The sequence below is a fragment of the Dipodomys ordii genome, unplaced genomic scaffold (assembly GCF_000151885.1).
Source record: "Dipodomys ordii isolate 6190 unplaced genomic scaffold, Dord_2.0 Scaffold79, whole genome shotgun sequence".
Lineage (NCBI taxonomy): Eukaryota > Metazoa > Chordata > Mammalia > Rodentia > Heteromyidae > Dipodomys > Dipodomys ordii.
The window spans coordinates 5,461,656-5,480,537 of NW_012267295.1; the positions used below are offsets into that span (position 1 = coordinate 5,461,656).

Here is an 18,882-nt window from a genome sequence, read left to right on the forward strand (position 1 = left end):
AGGCAAGCACTCTACCACTAAGCCACATTCCTAGCCCAACTACCTGTTCATTAATAAAGGCTATTCTTCTAGTAAATTCTCTCCTGCTTAACTTGGGCAGGAAGAGCTTATGTAGCTTGCAGTCAGAAAGCTCTTCGCCAGGCACTGGTGGTTCATACTTGTAATCTACCTACTCAGAAGGCTGAGATTTGAGGATCACAGTTCAAAACCAGTGTGGGCAGGAAAGTCTGTGAGATTCTTATCTCCAATTAACCAGTAAAATGCTAGACGTAGAGCTAGCCTCCACTGAAGTAGTAGAGTGCTAGCCTTGAGTGAAAATCTAAGGGACAACAACTAAGCCCTGAATTCAAGCCTCAAGTCCCACACTAAGTAAATACCAAAATAAATGAATTTGCCCAGGACCAAGTGCAGGTAGAGAGCTAACTCCAGGGAGGGCTGAAGAGGGCAGAATCGGGTCACAGGAGTGCTTGAAGAAGATGGTTCAAGCCATGTGCCTGGTGGCCTGTCGTGTGCTTGAGAGGGAGATGAGGGAAAGCTACGCTGGGAGGAGCCAGAGGGACAGGGACATGGGAGTGGAGGGCTACCGTTCGTGGCGCAGAAACACGTTGTTGAGGTTGTCGTTAACCATGAGCAGCTCCTCTGTCAGCTGTTCGTTGGAGATGCGTGGGATGAGCTCCAGGACCCGCTGCTGCATGGCTCGGCATGTGCGGTTCAGCTCCTGCAGGGGGGAAGGGAGATGCTGGTCACACGGCCTAGCAAGGCTGTCCTTACTGAGGGGCTTGAGCCGAGGCCTGCTCTGGAGGAGGGCCAGTTTCTAAACTGGCCTTTGGGAGTCTACGGAATGGCTCTGCGGGTTTTACAAACATTTGAATTTCACTTCCCAGTGGTTTACATAGAATTAAAGGACTCAGTTAATTTGAGGTGGTGTTCCATTAGGTTGTCCAGGCTGGCTTTAAGCCAGGATGTCCTGTCTCAGCTTCCCAAGTAGCTGAGATATGTGGCACTGCACCTGGCTCTATGCTAATTTGTTGTTGTTGTTGGTCGTGGGGCCTGAACTCTGGGCCTGGGCGCTGTCCCTCAGCTCTTCAGCTCAAGGCTAGCGCTCTTACCACTTGAGCCACAGCGCCATTTTCCTTTCTGGGCTGGTTTTGACCCACAATCTTCAGATCTCAGCCTCCTGAGTAGCTAGGATCACAGATGTGAGCCACCAGTGCCCGGCTGATTTCTTTCTTTTAATAAACTTGTTATTTTGGAATGATTTTAGACTGGCAGAAAAGGTGCAATGACAACATACAGAGAGTTTCCATGTACTCTTCACCTAGGCTAAGACAATAACACAGGCAAAATACTATTAGCCAAACTATGCGCACTTTATTCAGTTCCACCTGTTTTTCCACTACTGTATTTTTTCTGTTCCAGATTCCTACCCTGCCTTTAGTTACCTTTGATCATATTTAAAGTTGTCTGGGAAAAAGAGGAAGAAATTGGAAGCCACAGTCTTAGACTGATCCTGGTAAACCTGGCTATTTCTTTCCTCAGGCACCTGCTGCTGGGTGAACAGGTGCCGGGTCACGGCTGCTGGCCTGGCTGACTACTGCCATACACTAGTGCACTTCGCTCCTGGAGAGATCATCAAGTCTAGGCTAGGCTCCAGTGTTTGTTTTGACTAACTGTGGACCCTGCTGACCTTCCCCTCTCTAGGCCTTTGGGGTTTCTCCATCTGCTACAGTCCCAGGGCAGGGCAGGGCAGCTCAGGATGGCTTTCAACATCCTGGGGCCTCCCCTTTTCTTCCCATGACCACTCTGTTTCCGCTTTCATGCTGGCCACTCACAAGAGCAGAAGGACATGTTGAAGCTAGTTCCCGTGGATTAAGTCCAGCTCTGGCTATTTGCCAGCCACATGACCCAAGATTACTTGTAATATTGCTTCACTTTGCCTCAGCTTTCTGACCTGAGAATGGGCATGATAAAAGGTTCTACTGAGGGGCTGGGAAGGTGGCTCAGTGGTAGAGCGCTTGCCTTGCATGCATGAGGCTCTGGGTTCGAGTCCTCAGCACCCCATAAGCAAAAAGAAAAAAGCCGGAAGTGGCGCTGTGGCTCAAGTGGTAGAGTGCTAGCCTTGAGCTGAAGAGCTGAGGGACAGCGCCCAGGCCCAGAGTTCAGGCCCCACAATTGGACCAAAAAGAAAAAGAAAAAAAAGGTTCTACTGAATGTGCATCACATATGTAGAGAGAGCCTGGCACCTGGGGAGTACCCATCACCTGGGAGCTGTTACCGTGCCAACTCTGCCAGCTGGCTCCAGTCTCCGAGTCCCCCCAGACCACCCACCCTGCATGGCTTTGGCTAGGGACAGGAAATGAACTGCACAGTAGCAATTCAGATTTACCACCTTTTCTAATCCTCAAATGCATGAGTCCTTCAACCTGACATTCCTGCTTTACTCCCCACCTCCACCCCTCCCGTGTAGGCACCCCTGAGCTAGTCAGCTTGTTAGTCATAATGACATGGAGACCTGCCCTTGAGGTCTCAGGCCTGGTGGGAGGGCAACACAAAACCCGAAGAACACACTGAGCACTCCGCCCCTCAGGGCTTCTGGTGACTCTGGGCCTTGGTTGGGGGGTGGTTTCTAGTTTTCTCCATGTCTCTCCTATGTAGTGTCCTCCAAACACAGCCTTTTCTGCTCTAATGGCTCTTCAACTCAGGACAGGATCATGGGAATAACATGACACACAGAAATGAAAACCAATAGTTCCCACCTGCCTTACCTAGCTATTTGCTTATCTTTTTTTTTTTTTTTTTTTTTAGTCAGTCGTGGGGTTGTTGGGCTTGGGCGCTAACCCTGCACTCTTCAGCAAAAGGTCAGCACTCTACCGCTTGAGCCACAACACCACTTCTGGTTTTCTAGTGGTTTATTGGAGATAAGAGTCTCACAGACTTTTCTGCCCAGGCTGGCTTTGAACCGTGATCCTCAGATCTCAGCCTCCTCAGTAGCTAGGATTACAGGCATGAGCCACCGAGCCACCAGCGCCCAGCCTATTTGCTTATCTTAAAACTCACTCTGTGCTGGGTACTGGTGGCTCACACCTATAATCTTAGCAACTCAGGAGACAGATCTGAGGATTGCAGTTAAATGTCAGCATAGAAAGACAGATCTCTGAGATTCTTATCTTCAGTTAACCAGCAAAATCCAAAACTGGGGTGCTGGCCTTGAGCATAAAAGCCGAGTAAGGGTATGAGGCCCTAAATTCAAGTTCTAGTACCAGCATAAAACAAGGAAACAAAATAGGACAAAACGAAAGAGACACCCCACACCGCTCCATCCTTCCTGCTGCCCACGTGCAGGTTTTAAGGGGTGGAAGTCCCATGTCCAGAATTCATACACACGAGGAAATTGGAGCAGGAGGTACTATTTTGTTCAAGCCAGCAAGTAGTATAGCTGAGATCTGAATTCTAATCAATTTGAAACAGTCCAAAGTCCCTGTTTACAATGCCTTCCACTGCTCCAGGAATTCCAAGTGAGCCCTGAAGATTGCCCTGTGGGCTGGGGAGAATTTGTATGTGGCAGATAGGGAGGGCGCAGCAGGGCCTGACGGGAAGCTTTTGGCTCACCTGTAGCAGCTCCAGGTCTGAGGGCTCGGCCTGGGTGGGCACCAGCTCCGTCAGCATCTCCGACATCACCCTCACATTCCCGTTCACCATCTCCAGCTCACTGCGCAGCTTCCCGATCTGAAACACCACGGTGGGGAGAGAGAAGCTGGGATCTGGAGCCCCTGCTGCTCCCAAGAACAGAGCCTGGACCGATGGTCAGGTAGAGCCCCCAGGAGCCTCCTCACCAGCACCCTCTCCGAGCAGCCTCCCTCCCAGCTCCCAGGCACAGCGTGTGCTCCATCAGAAGCCAGCACTGGGCTTGCCATGCCCCACCACCCTTCACAGAAGCTCTACCAACCATGGCCATCTCCACACCAGGAGCTGGATGCAGGAAGAAGCTAAAAAGAGTGTGACAAGCTGAGGGGAATGAGCCACTGAGGGTGGCTCCTGCTAAGGTGGCAGTTAATGAGGCCCTGGGGGTGAAGGGTCCTCTGAGGGAAGAAGGCGGCTGCAGGCGCCTGGTCTCCCTCTCTCTCTCTCTCTCTCCTAGGAGGACTGAGATTCGGTTTTACTTCTGGTTTTTTTTTTTAGTGTCTCAGGCTCACCCAAGGAGGGTCCTAAGGCTGCCACCAACTCTGAGCAGGAAAGATTCCCTTGCTCCAATGGTCAAGAGCCGCTCAAGTCCTAGGCCTGGGGAAATATTGCCCATGAAGCTGCAGTGTCCTCAGAGGTGAGCGTGAAGAGGCCACTGTGTGGTGTCTATGGGGTGAGCGCTGTGGGCACTTACTATCCTCACAGATGCTGGGCACCCCACGCATGACCAGGACGGCACCAAGAGGGGGTTCCCAACATTTTGGCCAGGTTGTTCCCTTAAGAACATTTCTTATCAAGTCAGCTCATGGGTCTAGCAGCCAGAGAACTATATTTTGAGAAATGCGAGTATATTCTACATTGTGTGATGAAGTTATAATTGATTTCAGAATATTATTATCAACACTATGCAAAAGCATGATTGTGATCTATAGACTTTGTTTTGGTGCCAGTCCTGGGGCTTGAACTCAAGGCCAAGGTGCTGGCTGAGTGCTTTTCTTCAAGGCTAGTGCTCTACCACCTGAGCTACTGTGCCACTTCTGGTTTTTGAGTGGTTAATTGGATTAATAATCACATGGGGACTTTTCTGCCACGGCTGGCTTTGAACCATGATCCTCAGATCTCAGCCTCCTAAGTAGCTAGGATTACAGGCACACATGTGTGCACAGGTATCCTCATGTGCCGGGCTCCATCCAGCCTAGCTACATGTTGAAGTCGACAGTGACAGTATCAAGCTTCTGGCATGGCCATGGATGTGCCTCAGAAGGCAGAGTGGCTTGGTATGCCACAAACAACTCAGAGCCACCAGACCAGCTGTCACTCCTCCAGCTGCAGGAGGAAACTGAGACTCAGAGAAAGCTTCAGCATGCTGGTTGGACCGAAGTAGGCAACCCTGCAGAGCTTGCTATGGGGCAGAGAAACTAGACTCTTATGCTGAGTCTCAAAGCTTTATGGGGCTTTGTGGGAAGCACCCAGGGGCAGTCCATGTGCTATTATTTGTATAAATGTTTTACAACTGTTCCTGGTCAGAACCCCAGTTCAAGTGAAACAGCATGTTATGCAAAGTGGGAGGGAGCGCCTGGCGGGCACTTCCTCTTCATGGTGCTGCCCAGAGGACTCCACGAAGACCTGCTCAAGTCAGATGAAGTACAGGACAGTCACACAGACTTGAGCTTGAATCTCAGCAGACTCAGACGATCTGTGTGACTCTGGCTGAATGAAGGTACCCCTCTGAGCCTCACTCTAGGGTGCTGGGATGATGAAGGGCAACTCTACACACAGTCGTGTCCGTACTGCCAAGGGCCCCTTCCCAGCCCAGACTTCTGCCCAGGCCTGTCTGTACCTGCTCGGGGGTTGGTGTGATGGGTGTATCGTTAGGAAGTATGGCCGGGGCAGGCGGAGGGGCAGTATGCTGGTTCAAGTCTCCTCGCTGGCTGGTGTCAGATCCCACGGAGTTCTGTCCTGATGGTGTCTCTGATGTGAACACGGTCTAGGGCAAAAGACAGCCGATATGGTCTTGTGGGAGGGGCCGCAGGCTGGCTTGCCCTCCACCCCCCCACCCCCCGCTTGCTAGTGGTCTATCCCTCACCCTTTGAGGGGTGTGGATGGGCGACAGCATGTCCAGGTCAGTCATGGGGAACTCCAGGCCCTTCCTCCGCAGGTCCTCGTAGACGGCAACGACACCTGTCAAATCGGGCGAGCTGCGGAACGCGTCAGCCCAGGACTGAGAGGGACAAGGGGACATGGCCGGTAACCGCTGCTCACCTTCTTCCCTGGGAGCCCACCCCATCCCAGCACTCTCTCTCTGGGAGCAGAAATTCGTCCCGACCTCTTGCTCCTTGTTTTACATGCACAAGCCTTACTGCACATGTATGGTGACCATCTGGCCACTGGTCACCCCAAAGGGAAATCCAGCTCAGGCACAGCCCCGGGGAGGAAGCAGTACCTGCACCGCCCTCCCGCCCCCCTCACCCCAGCACGAACCTGGATGAGATTCAGCACCTTGTCGTGCACGATGGTGGGGGGGTTGTTCTTGGGCAGGATGGTCCTCACGAGCACGCCCTCCACGAAGTCCTGGCTGGCCACCAGCACGTGGAAGCGGTGCCCGCAGTTCTTCACACACGTTTCCAAAACCTGGAGGGCAAGAGGTGCGTGAGAACAGCCTTGGCAGAGGACAGGAAGTGTGCAGCCACGTGGCGGCCCAGCAGAGGGCAGGGACTTCCCCAGACAGCCCCTGGAGGAGGAGGGCAGGAATCCTGGGTTTGGCGACTGCTACCAGGTGAGAAGTGGTGAGTCGGCCAGAACTTTCTCCCCCAGGGTCGCTGGCACTGGGTCCTGACTGGCCTGGTGCGAGGCGTGGCGGCTCCCCAGTGGAAGTCAAAGACAGCCTGAGCTTTCTACTAGTCCATGTTGAAGTTGAAGACTGGCCCCTGTGTTCCCTCCCACTGCCAGCCTGCAGGAGTTCCCTTGCTTTCCAGTCCCAACTGGACCTACTGCTGTGGGAAGGCTCCTCATTCCCAGCCCAAGGTCCTGAGGTCAGCATGCCCACCAGCCTGGCCTGCTCACAGGGCTGGCTTCAGTGTTTTTTGTTATTTTTTTTTGGTCAGTCATGGGGCTTGAACTCTGGGCTTGGGTGCTGTCTCTACGCTCTTCAGCTCAAGGTGAGCGCTCTACTGCTTGAGCCACAGTGCCACTTCTGGTTTTCGAGTGGTTTATTGGAGATAAGAGTTTCACAGACTTTCCTGCCCGGGCTGGCTTTGAACTGTGATCCTCGGATCTCAGCTTCCTGAGTAGCTAGGATTACAGGCATGAGCCACCGGCACCCGGCTCTGGCTTCAGTGTTAACTGCAGTGAGTACTGTTAAAATGTCAAAGTGCTAGGTAGTTCGCAGTTTCCCTGTGCACAGGCCACATCCCCATTTGGCCTGAGTTTACTGAGCCTTTGTCACCTGGCAGGCTCTTTAGCCGGGGTAACTCACATCAGTAGTTTTGGAGGGAAGTGGCCTCAGCCATCCACTCCCTATACAGGGGGTGGGGAGGACTTTCCTGGACAACTTCTCTCTCTTTTTTTTGCCAGTTGTGGGGTTTGAACTTGGGGCCTGGGCACTGTCCCTCAACTCTTCAGCTCAAGGCAAGTGCTCTACGCCTCCAGTCACAGCGCCACTTCCGGTTTTCGAGTGGTCTACCAGTGGTGTGACAGGACAGACTTTACCCATGGCCTTCCTGCCTAGCCCTTGAATGAGGAGCCAAGGGCGGACATGAGTCGCATGTAGCTTTCAGGAGACGGCTTCTGCAACTGGACTGTCTGATAGAGGGATGGAGGGACGGACAGATGGAAGGACAGGCACTTACTGTGAGGGCCAGCATCACCTCGTGGAAGTTCTTATTGCCCACGATTCTCTTCTTCACTGCTCGGAAGGCATCTTTGGGGCTGGGCAGAAGGAAAAAGGCAGACATGAACACTTCTTCCTCAGCATTGGAGAGACAGTATGGCAACTTGGAGGGGGCTGGCCCCCTCCCTGCACAGGCTGTGATCCATGTCCTGCTGCCCCTCCCCAGCCTAGTCAGGAGGGGCCCCTGCTCCAGGCCCACTTTGTTGCTAAAGTATAGGAATCTAAGCCCCCTCCTGGAGCACGCAAGCAAGACTCCTAGGGAGGGGTTTGGGGTCTGCAGCCTTCTCATACCCCAAGGAGCTTCTCTGTCCAAGTGGAGACAAGGCTGAGAACTACTATTGTGCACAGTGGTCTAACAGCCCAGCCTGGCCAGCTAATCTGCCCAGTTATCCATCTCTCCACTCAGGTCTTACCAAGTACCCATGTGGGCACCAGGCTAGAAGCTGGGACAAGAGGCAAACAGACAACAGGCTTTTCCCCAGGGAAGACAGAGGTATTTGAAGGGGAAAAAGCAAGTTCCTAGAGAGGAGTATGTGGGAACAGTGAGCACTTCTGAAGAGGTGGCCTTGTAACCGAGCCCTGAGAGATGGAAAGGACGGGGAGGGGCCAGCAGGGCAGAGCAGCCTGGGCCCATGCCCTGGATGGGAGGAGGGAGCAGGAGGCGCTGTAGAGTGTGGAAGAGAACCAGGACACTCAGGGTCACGGGGGAGGGCAGATGCCTTAGAGTGCAACAACAGGAAGCCTATGGCTGCATGCTCTTCCTCTACCTGTGCTGCACCACCGCCACCAGCCTCAGCTCTGCACAGGTGGCATCAGCGATGCCAGAATGCTCAGGCCCTGCTCCCATCCTCCATGTCGCTAGTAAAAGACCTACTCCTATAGGAAGCTCCCCCAGGGCCTCCAGTCTCTAGGTGTCCTGGTATGGGACGCTAACCCTGGCCACCCTGGTGGAGAAGGGACAATCCTCCGGACCCCTTCTCACAGCAGGGCCTGGAACACTGCAGGAGCTGGTGATACTTGTCTAGGCTGGTGAGTGGCCTTTTGGATCTGTCCTCTCTCTGCCCTGTTGAGGGCTCCATTGGGAAGTACAGGTCTGACCTAGGTCCTGGACAGGAGTACCGGCAGAAGCATGGCCTGGGGAAGCAGGTCCTGCATGGGGTGGCACTGAGGAGGGTCTAGGACTGCAGTGGAGGGGATGGGCAGGCAGCGGGTTGGGGGGGTCTGGTCCAGAAGAAAGAATTATTTCTGCCGGAGCATTCCTGGGGCAGTGCCTCACCCCTCCTGGAGGAAGGACTATGTGTGAAGGCATTGGTCTTCGGGACAGCATTGTTGGGAAGCTATGGAAACTGAATGAGGTGGGCGTAGCGGGAAGTCTTTAGGTCATGGGGATGGTCATGCCCCTCCTCAGCCTTTTCCTTTGCTTATGGTACTAGGGGTGGAACCCAGGGTCTTGCACCTGCTAGGCAAGTACTCCACCACTGAGACGTATCCCCAGACCTCCTCACTCTTCTTTTGCTTCCTGGACATGAGTTGAGCGGTTTGTTCTGTTGTGTACCATTGCTGTGTTGTGCTTGCTTGCCTCTCCACAGGTCCAAAGCAACCTCTGAAATTGTGAGTCAAAATAACCCCTTTTTCCTTTTGAGCCGGTTACCTCGGGTAGTCAGGTGAACCACTTCGGCATTCTACTGGGACTTGTTTCAGATAGTGGAAACAGTGCTGGAAGTGGACTGTGTGCCACTGCTGTCACCTGCTATTCGGCTAGAGCACAGAGTGTATGACAAGCAAGCACAGTGTATGACAATGTGGAGACTCCACTACACACTAAGGTTTAGATAATGAGCTTGGTGGGAGTCAAAGGTCATGCCTGCCTTTGCCCACTGCTGGGTCTCAGATGCCGCGTGCAATGTCTGGAAGATCCAAGGTGGCGTGGAGCCTCAGCATGGCTGAGGATGGTTCTGGTGGGGCCTGGCCACCACTGCCCTCTCCTCGTGGACCCTGTCTTGCTCCAGTGGGGTGTACTTGTCTCCCACCCCTCTGCACACACACAGCCCAAATGGGTAGTGGGGAGCACTCTACACTGGTGGGAGACAGCACAGAGAGGAAAACGGGGTCCTGCTCCAACGGTAGATTCTTTTACCAGAATGGAAGCCTCTGGCTGCATTTCTTCCCAGTTGTGGCCACACTCTCACAGATCCTTCCTGGATTTCCTGAGATAATAGTGACCCTCATGTCCCCTCTCTGCTGCCCTTAGGCACCCAGGCTTTTGCTGAGCTTTGCCTTTTGAGGATGAAGACCTAGAGAGGTAAATGATCTTATCTGAGGGCTCCTCACATGGTTGGTCAGCAAACAACCAGAGGTCAGAAACTTAGACCCAAGGCTTCCCCACACCCAGTGCCCTGGCAGGGTTCCTGGGCACTGGGCAGAACCATGGCTCACATACTGAACTTGCCAGTGGATGCCAGCTCTGATTGGTCCCTCTGCTCTTCTTCCCTGTTACTGCCTTCCACATGCCCTCTTCCTGCCCTGCTGGTATCAAAGCTGAGTGGAAGTGTGCTGTTGCTCACTGAAAAGCTGGCCATCCCTAAAGCACAGTCTCGCCCCCTTGGAGTGCAGAAGAGCAACGGGAGACCACCTCCTCATTATGAGAATTCCAAACTGGCTTTGTCCCCGAGGAGTTGCTGCAGCAAGCTCAGATCCAGGAGGCCTGGGCTGCTGCTGGGGTGGCAGCACAGGGAGGGGCTAGCTGGCCAGCTCTCTACCCCAGGGCTTTAAACTTTATATCCACAAGTGTCTCATCTACTTGATAAAGGGAATGGGCTGATCATGGTCCAAAAAGGTTTAAAATGTTACAGTATGGTGGGGTCAACTTGGTGGCGACAGTAGCGGTGGGCTTGGCTGGAGTTCTGGCTGGAAGCAGGTGAGTCAACACTGCTGTGGGCAGCAATGGCAGACCATCCCCGCCTGTGTTCCTCAAACCTCTCCTCCAAGGGTCCTCACCCTTCCTCGGTTTCGTTGATAATGTCGCAGATCTCCATGTTGAGGGCCCAGTCTTCGCTCTGAAGGGAGCCATCTGTAGCTTTCTCTGAGAAGAAGAAATCATAAATTACATGGGTGTTGGAGTCTCAGTTGGACACAGGAGAGCACAGAGTGTGATGTAATTAGTCTTGACTGTCAACTTGACTAGACTGAGAGACACCCAGTGGATTAGCTAAGCACATCTTTAGGTATTTCCAGAGATGATGTAATGATCATGAGGGCTCTGACCTAATCAGTGGTTTGCTTTGATGGGTTAAAGATGTGAATAGATAGTTGGGAGGTGGAGGAAACTATGGAAGGGGGGACCTAGCTGAAGGAAGGGGTGAGTGGGAGGGGGTGTGTTTCTGAAGGGTGGATTTGCTTCCTGGCCGCCATGAGATGAGTAGACTCTCCCCCTTGTCCCTCCCTTCTGTGATGTTCTGCCTCAGCTTAGGTCAAAGCAATGGATCCAGCAGACAGGCTGAAACCTCTGAAACATGAGCCCAAACAAATCTTTCCTCCTTCAAGTGATTTCTCTCTGGCATTTCTTACAGCAATGAAAAGTCTGACACACTAAGAGGTAGGGTGCAGGGCAGGAAGACAGAGGGCAGAAGACAGTGGATGCTTTCTGGGAACCCAAGACAGGCCAGTTTTACCAAAATAATTGAATTTGTTCTTGGGCTCTCTACTTGCCATGGGAGGCTGAATGGAACCCTGTCATTGCACAAATGAGAAAACCTTGGCTTAGAGTTCCACGAGTGGATGATTAGGACAAGAACTGGGACCGGCTTAGCCTCGGGGGGCTTGTTTTTCACATGGTGTCAGAGGTAGCATTTAAAAAAATTTTTTATAAGATCACAACATATATAAAATCACATCTTGAAAAAAATATATATAATCTTCAGAGACAGGATCTCACTTTGTAACTCAGGCTGGCCTTGAACTCTCAATCCTGCCTCAGCATCAGTCCTTCTGCCACACTCATTTTATGTTTTGAGTTGGTAACATTCACATGGTCCAAAATGTAAATCATGCTAAGCTGGAATGCAATGAAGAGTACATTGTGCCACTCCCCAGCCGGTGCACCGTAAAACAGTTTTCTCCATCATCTCCCAGAGACATGCCATACCTAGGGAACAAAGACTACTCCCAACGGATCACCTGGACTCCTGTCTCTCTCTCTCTCTCTTTTTTTTTTTAATTGTAAAAATACTGTACAGAGGGGTTACAATTACATGGGCAAGATAATGAGTACATTTCTTATCAAGCATTGTAGCCTCCTCCTTTGTTTCCCTTTCCTATCCCTTCCCATCCTCCTCCCACCCCCCCCACCCAATCCTCCCTGCCCCCCACCCCACTAAAGTTGTAAAGTTCATTTCCGATATAACGACTTGTACATCTCATTGTTTCAGTGGGTCCACCTGTATCCCTATTATACTGATTTGTTTTTCCCCTTCCCCTCCACAAATTATACCGACATCAAATACAGTGAAAGCAGGGTTATACTGTGGGGGAGGGCTCCTGTCTCTTTTTGAGCCATGGTTTCTGTCTACAGACTGGCAATGACTGCTGGTGACTCCCCTTTTAGTTGATGTGAAAATCACACCACCTAAAATGAGCCGCCGTCTTAAAGCTACAGTTCAGTGGTGCTTGGTAGTCACAATGCCGTGGCACCACCACTACTTCTGTCTGTCTCTACTACACTCATGCTGGGATGATTCTTGGCTGAGAGTTGCACATGAGGAGTCTCAGGGCCCCTCAAAGCCAAGGGCAGCAGGGCATGATGGCACACACTGTGATTCCACCACTCAGGAGGCAAAAGCAGGGAGGACTAAGAGTTCAAGGCTAGACTGGGCAACACAATGTGTTTGAAGTCAGGTAGATAGCTAAATCCAGGATCTTTGTTGAGATATGGTTAAGGTGCCATGCTGGCACCTTACCTCTGTGAGCTCCAGTATGAGGCACTGAAAAGTGCTGGCGAGTGACAAATGCAGGAATGGACTGTGCTAGAAAGTTCATAAATGTTTTCTATGCATGAAGTACCACCCTTCACTTACATGCAAGGCACATAAGTCAGTCCTGTATTAAACTCAGAGCCTGGGTGCTCTTCCCTGAGACTCTTCGTGCTCAGGGTACTCTACCACTTGAGCCACAGCACCACTTCTGGCTTTTTCTGAGTAGTTTACTGGTGATAAGAGTCTCACAGAGTTTCCTGCCTGGGCTGGCTCTGAACTGTGATCCTCAGATCTCAGCCTCCTGAGTAGCTAGGATGACAGGCGTGAGCCACCAGTGCCTACCTATAAGTCAGTCCTTCTAACCACAAATACCCACCGTCCTTCCACTTGCACAAGCATCTGAGTCGGTCCTAACCACAGACACCCACTGTCTTTATTCCATTTGAGATGTGTCCTCACGCAGACCAGTCTGGCCGCACTGCCCACAGACACTTCTGTATCCTGCTTCCACAAGCTACTTTCCATCCCATCCAGCACCTGCATGCATTCTCACAACACTCAGGTAAGATCCTGGCTCCAGAGGTGGTGCTACACATCTGCTGGCCTCTGTGGCCATCCTGCTGGGCTCGGCGCACCTGCTGATAGGCCAGTCTGGCCGGCAATTCCTGTCCTGCAAGGCTCTTTTGACAGCACTGGGTGAGAGATTGCTCACTATGGCCCATTCTAGGCACTAGGACACTTGGTAGACAAGGAGGACACGGTCTCAACCCTATGCTGAGACTTAAGATAGACTTAAGGACATTTTCCACCCAGGTCTGTCAAAGGACAAGGAGGATCAGAGGTCTCTGTGTGACTGTGGGAGACTTGCTTCTCCAGGCTGGTGGCCCATCCGGCAGCCATGCTCCTGGCAGGCTGGGTGGCATAGTCTGCCCTGTGGCTTCTGAGCCCTTGACTTTGAAATTAGCCTGGCTTTCAGTCCTACCAATGGATCCTGCATTCAGGACACAGGCCAGGCAGCTGGAGCAGAAGGGCGGTTGCTTTACCTCTAGATTACAGTCAGGGTAGGAGACTAGGAAGGTCTTCCCTGTCTTTCAACACACCTTTGTTGGTGCTGGCTTTCCTGTGCTCCACTCCCCACTTTCACGGACTCACATGGAAGAACCAGCTGTGCTGAGCAGTGTCCGCTGAGCAGGGGTAGCTGTGGACAGACTGGGGCAATGGCTACTCAAACACCAGAGCCTGCTCTTCTTCCGTTGGCCACACAGCAGGTCCAGCTCGAGTCTTTCACTGGGCCCTTCCCCGGCTGCCCCCAGCCTCTCCCGTAGATCACGCCTCAGCCTCCTCCCTGCTCCTGCCTCACTCCACCCACTAATGTCCATGCTGCCCCAGGGACCAAGTCTGCCTGGGCCCTACAACTTGCAGAGTTCCCCTGTCTTCAGTGTGGCCTTACCATACCTAATATTTAGCTTCCCACGTTATATCCCCCATGACCTCCAGCATCATTAGCTGTTCATATAAAGACTGAGATTAATGCTCACCCCAAGAGGTATACATTACTACCGGTAGAGGACTGAACCTTGAGATGGGGGCATCTACCAGTGGCGTGGTCACAGATACCAGGGCAGACTCCTACCAGTGCGTGCGCTGCCCACCTCCCACAGGGGCCAGGGGTTTCCACATGGCCAAGTGTCTTTCCTGACCCCCATGTACTTGGCGCTCCCTAACCCCAGTCACCTGCTTCCTGCAAGCCTCTCAGGGGTTGCCTGCTCGGCCCCTCAGTGCTGCCTAGGGTACCCTGGAAAGCAGGGGCACCTGTCCTCCCCAGGGAGGTGGCCAAGGTGCTGAAAGGACCCTGGTGAGTCAGTGGGTGTGGAGGCCAGGCCAGGCCACTTAGGGGGAGCCACGCAGAAGCTGGAGATGTGGGGGCCAAGCTGGAGGACTTCCTCCTAACAGTAAGGGCCTGTGCGTGTGTGTGTGGACACACACACACACGTATATGTGTATGTGTTTGTATGCCAATACTACTCCCACTTGGCTTTTTTGCTCAGGGCTGGCACTGTACTGCTTCACACTGGAGCCATACTTGCACTCCCAGTTTTTGCTGGCTTTTTTTTTTTTAATTATTGGCTCACATTAGTTACATGGAGGACTTGGTTATCACGTATTGTCGACGCTGTGTTCTTATCTGTGTCACCCCCTCCATCACACTCCCTTAAGGACACAGTTTTAAATGTACAGGAACCTGAGGATATGGGCATGCTCTGTGTTAATTGCCAAAGTAATTCAGCTTGCTATTTTAAGGAAGGGAATAAAAATGCTGCTGATGGTCATGAGTGATTCAGATAAAGAAAACCGACTCCTTGACTCCTTCACAGGTGGCTGGCAGGGAAGCGCCCTGGCCCCCAGCCGTGTAGCAAGAGCATGGGGGCTGACGGCAGACCTCTGCTGACGTGTGGTGCTTGCTGCGGCCCAGGGCTGGCAGAGTCCGATGGTTTCAGGTCACTGGGCACCTGTCTGTCCAGCACCTTACCCCTCTCTGCATTGGGCCTGGTACAGACCTGTCCTGCCCAGGAGGCTCCAGGTATTCTGCCTGGCATGAGGCCTACAGGCCTTCCCTAATGTAGATTTAGCCTGCTTGGTCTCCTCTCCTAACTCAGGCCACCAGGAAGGCCCAGCCCTCCAGGTCCCATGTAAGATCAGGGTGAGTCTGCCTGCCTGCCTGCCTGCCTCCGTGCCTGCCTCATGGTGGTGACTTTTGACTAGTCCGTGCACCAGTGAGTGGAGCAGGGATGAGCCACAGTGAGGCCCACTGTGACTCAGCCAAGGGGAGTGCGTGGTCACCTAACACCACCATCACCTAGCTGCACTTCAAGCGGCTGCTTCTCTCGCCTATACCTCCTCAGTGGTAATCTGGAATCCTGGGCAAGACAGCTGCCCTTCTGGTCCTCGGGGACTCTGCTCTGCCATGCTCTGGAGAAGGCTGTCCTGTGGGTGCTCAGTGGAGCTGTGGACAGTGTCGTGGGTATGCCCACTGCCCACCTGCTGCCACGTGGGCCATCTCCCTCCCACCTGCATGTTCCAGCTGTGCCCAGTGCTCTTGCCGCACGGGTTGGCTCTACTTCAGGGCCTGTATCACCTGCCCTGGCCTGCACCATCACCTCTATCTACACAAACCAGCACCCTTCTTCATGCAAAACTGTCCCTGGTCCTCTGTTGCCAAGGGTTACAAGCCTAAATTCTTCAGGACAGTCAGGACTGTCCCCAACTTCCAGGCCATCTTTCACACCTGTGGCACTATGTGCAATGTCATCCTTCATGGATCAGACATTCAGTCTGCACACGCTGGCCAGGCACTCTGGGTAAACCGAGCATCTGACTGAGATGCACTCATCACTCACAAGGCGGATGATAAAAAACTGGGAGGGGGGGCAGAGAGACTGGTACCTTGAATATAGCCATGTGGTTTGTAAGTTACAGATCATAGACTTGAACCCTATGATGTCTAGGTCTCAAATCCACATCTTCTGTGTGGCATCAAACCCTGGCCTAGCGTAAGCTAGGCAAGCTTCTACTACTGAGTTACATCAACAGCCCTTTTTAATTTTTCTTTTTTGTTGGTCATGGGGCTTGAACTCTGGGCCTGGGTGTTGTCCATTAGTTCTTCAGCTCAAGACAAGTGCTCTACCACTTGAGCCACAGTGCCACTTCCAGTTTTCTGGTGGTTAATTGGAGATAAGAGTATCAGGGACTTTCCTGCCCGGGCTGGCTTTGAACTGCCATCCTTAGATTGCAGCCTCCTGAGTAGCTAGGATTACAGGCATGAGCCACCAGCACCTGGCTCAGCCCTTGTTTTTTTGAGACAGGGCCTCATCATATACCTAGGCACTCAGAAATGAACTCCTCCTGCCTCTGAGTGCTGGGATCACAGCCACACCACTATGCCCAGCTCAGATCTTTACTTTTAAATCATGTTAATTTGCCTCTCAAATAACTTGTGTGTCCAGGCCTAAGAAAACACTGGTGGGGTGTTGGGAATGTGGCTTAGTGGTAGAGTACTTGCCTAGCATGCACGAAGTACTGGATTTGATTCCTTAGTACCACATAAACAGAAAAAGCTGGTGCTCTGGCTCTCATGGTAGGGTGCTATCCTTGAGCAAAAAGAAATTCAAGAACAGTGCCCAGGCTCTGAGTTCAAGCCCCAGGATGGCAAAAAAAAAATACTGGTGGACAAAACCAGAGGTTCCAGTCCCAGCAAATGTGCAGTCTGGTGGAGGTCATGCCAGAAAGGGGAGAGGGTGAGGCTGCTATGACAGAAAAAGGAAGCCCTGAGTCACTCTGAGGGTTAGGACTGGGGTGCAGGATGAGTTGGCTGAGCCTGGCTCTGGCCCCTCCTTCTGCACCATGACAACAGAACTGCAGAGAACAGGGACCAAACGAACATGATGAGCAAGCACTGGTCACAGCCTGTATGTGACCCTCATCGTGTGTCACCCCATTGTGTGTCCATAGCCTGTGTAGAGAGGAAGTGGAGAGGCAGCTAAAGCTAGCCTGCCCTCCTCTCCACTTGGCCACTTCCTCTGCCAGGGACGGACTCTTCCTAGGCCCACCTGCTGAGCGGACAGCAAGGAGAGGGTCCTTATGTGTTTGTAGAGTGATGGACTGACCTTCCGGGAGGCTGAGGGCAAGACCTCCCTAACCTCCTCTAAATAGCTTAGCTCTATGCTGACAAGAAGAGCACAGGTGTGCTGTCGAGCTGACAAAACTAGGAGCTGTCCTTCAGACTCGTAGTCAGGAAACAAGAGCCTCTGTTGATCTCCTGTTGCTCACAACTGAAAGTAGCCTGGCTTTAGATGCCACAGCTCGTTGTTTCTGCTGGATGCCTGTGCTGTGGAACCTTCAGCTTGGATCTGAATGGTGCTGATCTTTCCTGAAGCTTGTGGTTGGGAACTCAAGACCTGGGAGCAGCCTGGCCCTCCTCACAGCTCAGCTTCCTGCCTGCACCCCCTAGCCTGGTGGCCAATTTGTCTCTCTGTTCCTCCTATCAGGCTGCCAGCTCCTCTAGGGGGCAGATTATGACTCCTGAGTGGGTCAGTTCTCTCTACTGGGCGTGGCCAGTGGAATTGACCACGGAAACCTGCAGGACCTGCTTGCTGAATGACTGAGTGATGGCCTTGGCCACATTCCGCACAGTGCACCTCTATGCTACTTTATTTAAGCGCCGGCTCCCTCCCTCAGCTCTTGCTGACTCCTTAGTGGCTGCGCTGCGGAAATTCTAGTCTTTTCTTCCACCTGACTGCCCTTGGAATATTTGGAAAAAATCCCATATCCATTTTTTTTTTTTTTTTTGTCGGTCGTGGGGCTTGACCTTTGGGCCTGGGCACTGTCCCTGTGCTCTTCAGTTCAAGGTAAGTGCTCTACTGCTTGAGCCACAGCACCACTTCCAATTTTCTAGTGGTTTATTGGAGAGAAGAGTCTCATGATGTTCCTGCCTGGGCTGGCTTTGAACCGTGATCCTCAGATCTTAGACTCCTCAGTAGCTAGGATTACAGGTGTGAGCCACCAGCACCGGGCTCCATTTTTTTTTTTTTTTTTGGTCGGTCCTGGGGCTTGAACTTTGGGCCTGGGCACTGTTCCTGAGCTCTTCAGCTCAAGATGTGCTCTCTACCACTTGAGCCACAGCACGACTTCCAGTTTTCTGGTGGTTAATTGGAGATAAGAGTTTCAGGGACTTTCCTGCTCAGGCTCGCTTTGAACCTTGATCCTCAGATCTCAGCCTCCTGAGCAGCTAGGATTATAGGTGTGAGCCACTGGTGCCTAGCCCATACCCTTTTTTGGGGTGGGGGGTTGGTTGTGGGGCCTGCACTCTGGGCCTGGGCACTGTCTCTCAGCTCTTCAGCTCAAGGCTAGCACTCTACTACTTGAGCCACAGCACCACATCTGGCTTTTTCTGCTTATGTGGTGCTGAGCAATTGAACCCAGGGCCTCATGTATGCAAGGCAAGCATTCTACCACTGAACCAACTTCCTAGGTCCCATATACTTTCTTAATGCCCTCCTTCCACCTAACAGCTTTACACCCAGGGATGGGGCAATCAAACAGGATCTCTGCAGTTGTCATTACGTGCACTGAACCCTGGAGACAAGACCAGCTGTGCAGGTCAGCTGCAAGGGCTGGTGGGAACTTATAGCTGCTGGCACTGTGACCTTGTCAAGGCCACTGTCATTACATTTACTAATGCCACTGTGAGCAGCCAGGGCTTCCTGATTGGCTGCTAGCTCCCTGTGTTTCACTTTTGCAGTCTCCATTTTTGCTACTTTCTGACCACTCAGATACAAGGAAGTC

General features: G+C 52.5%; 1 protein-coding gene across 1 annotated transcript in view; it reads right to left on the reverse strand.

Moving 5' to 3' along the window:
- Positions 1-18,882, reverse strand: part of Tom1 (target of myb1 membrane trafficking protein) — a 35,094-nt gene that overhangs the window by 7,303 nt on the left and 8,909 nt on the right. Inside the window, exons 2-8 of the mRNA XM_013024913.1 lie at positions 10,568-10,652; positions 7,530-7,608; positions 6,163-6,312; positions 5,768-5,902; positions 5,522-5,668; positions 3,610-3,726; positions 585-718 (exon numbers count right to left, since the gene is read on the reverse strand). Coding sequence (XP_012880367.1) covers positions 585-718; positions 3,610-3,726; positions 5,522-5,668; positions 5,768-5,902; positions 6,163-6,312; positions 7,530-7,608; positions 10,568-10,652 — 847 coding nt within the window. The remainder of the gene's footprint in view (positions 1-584; positions 719-3,609; positions 3,727-5,521; positions 5,669-5,767; positions 5,903-6,162; positions 6,313-7,529; positions 7,609-10,567; positions 10,653-18,882) is intronic.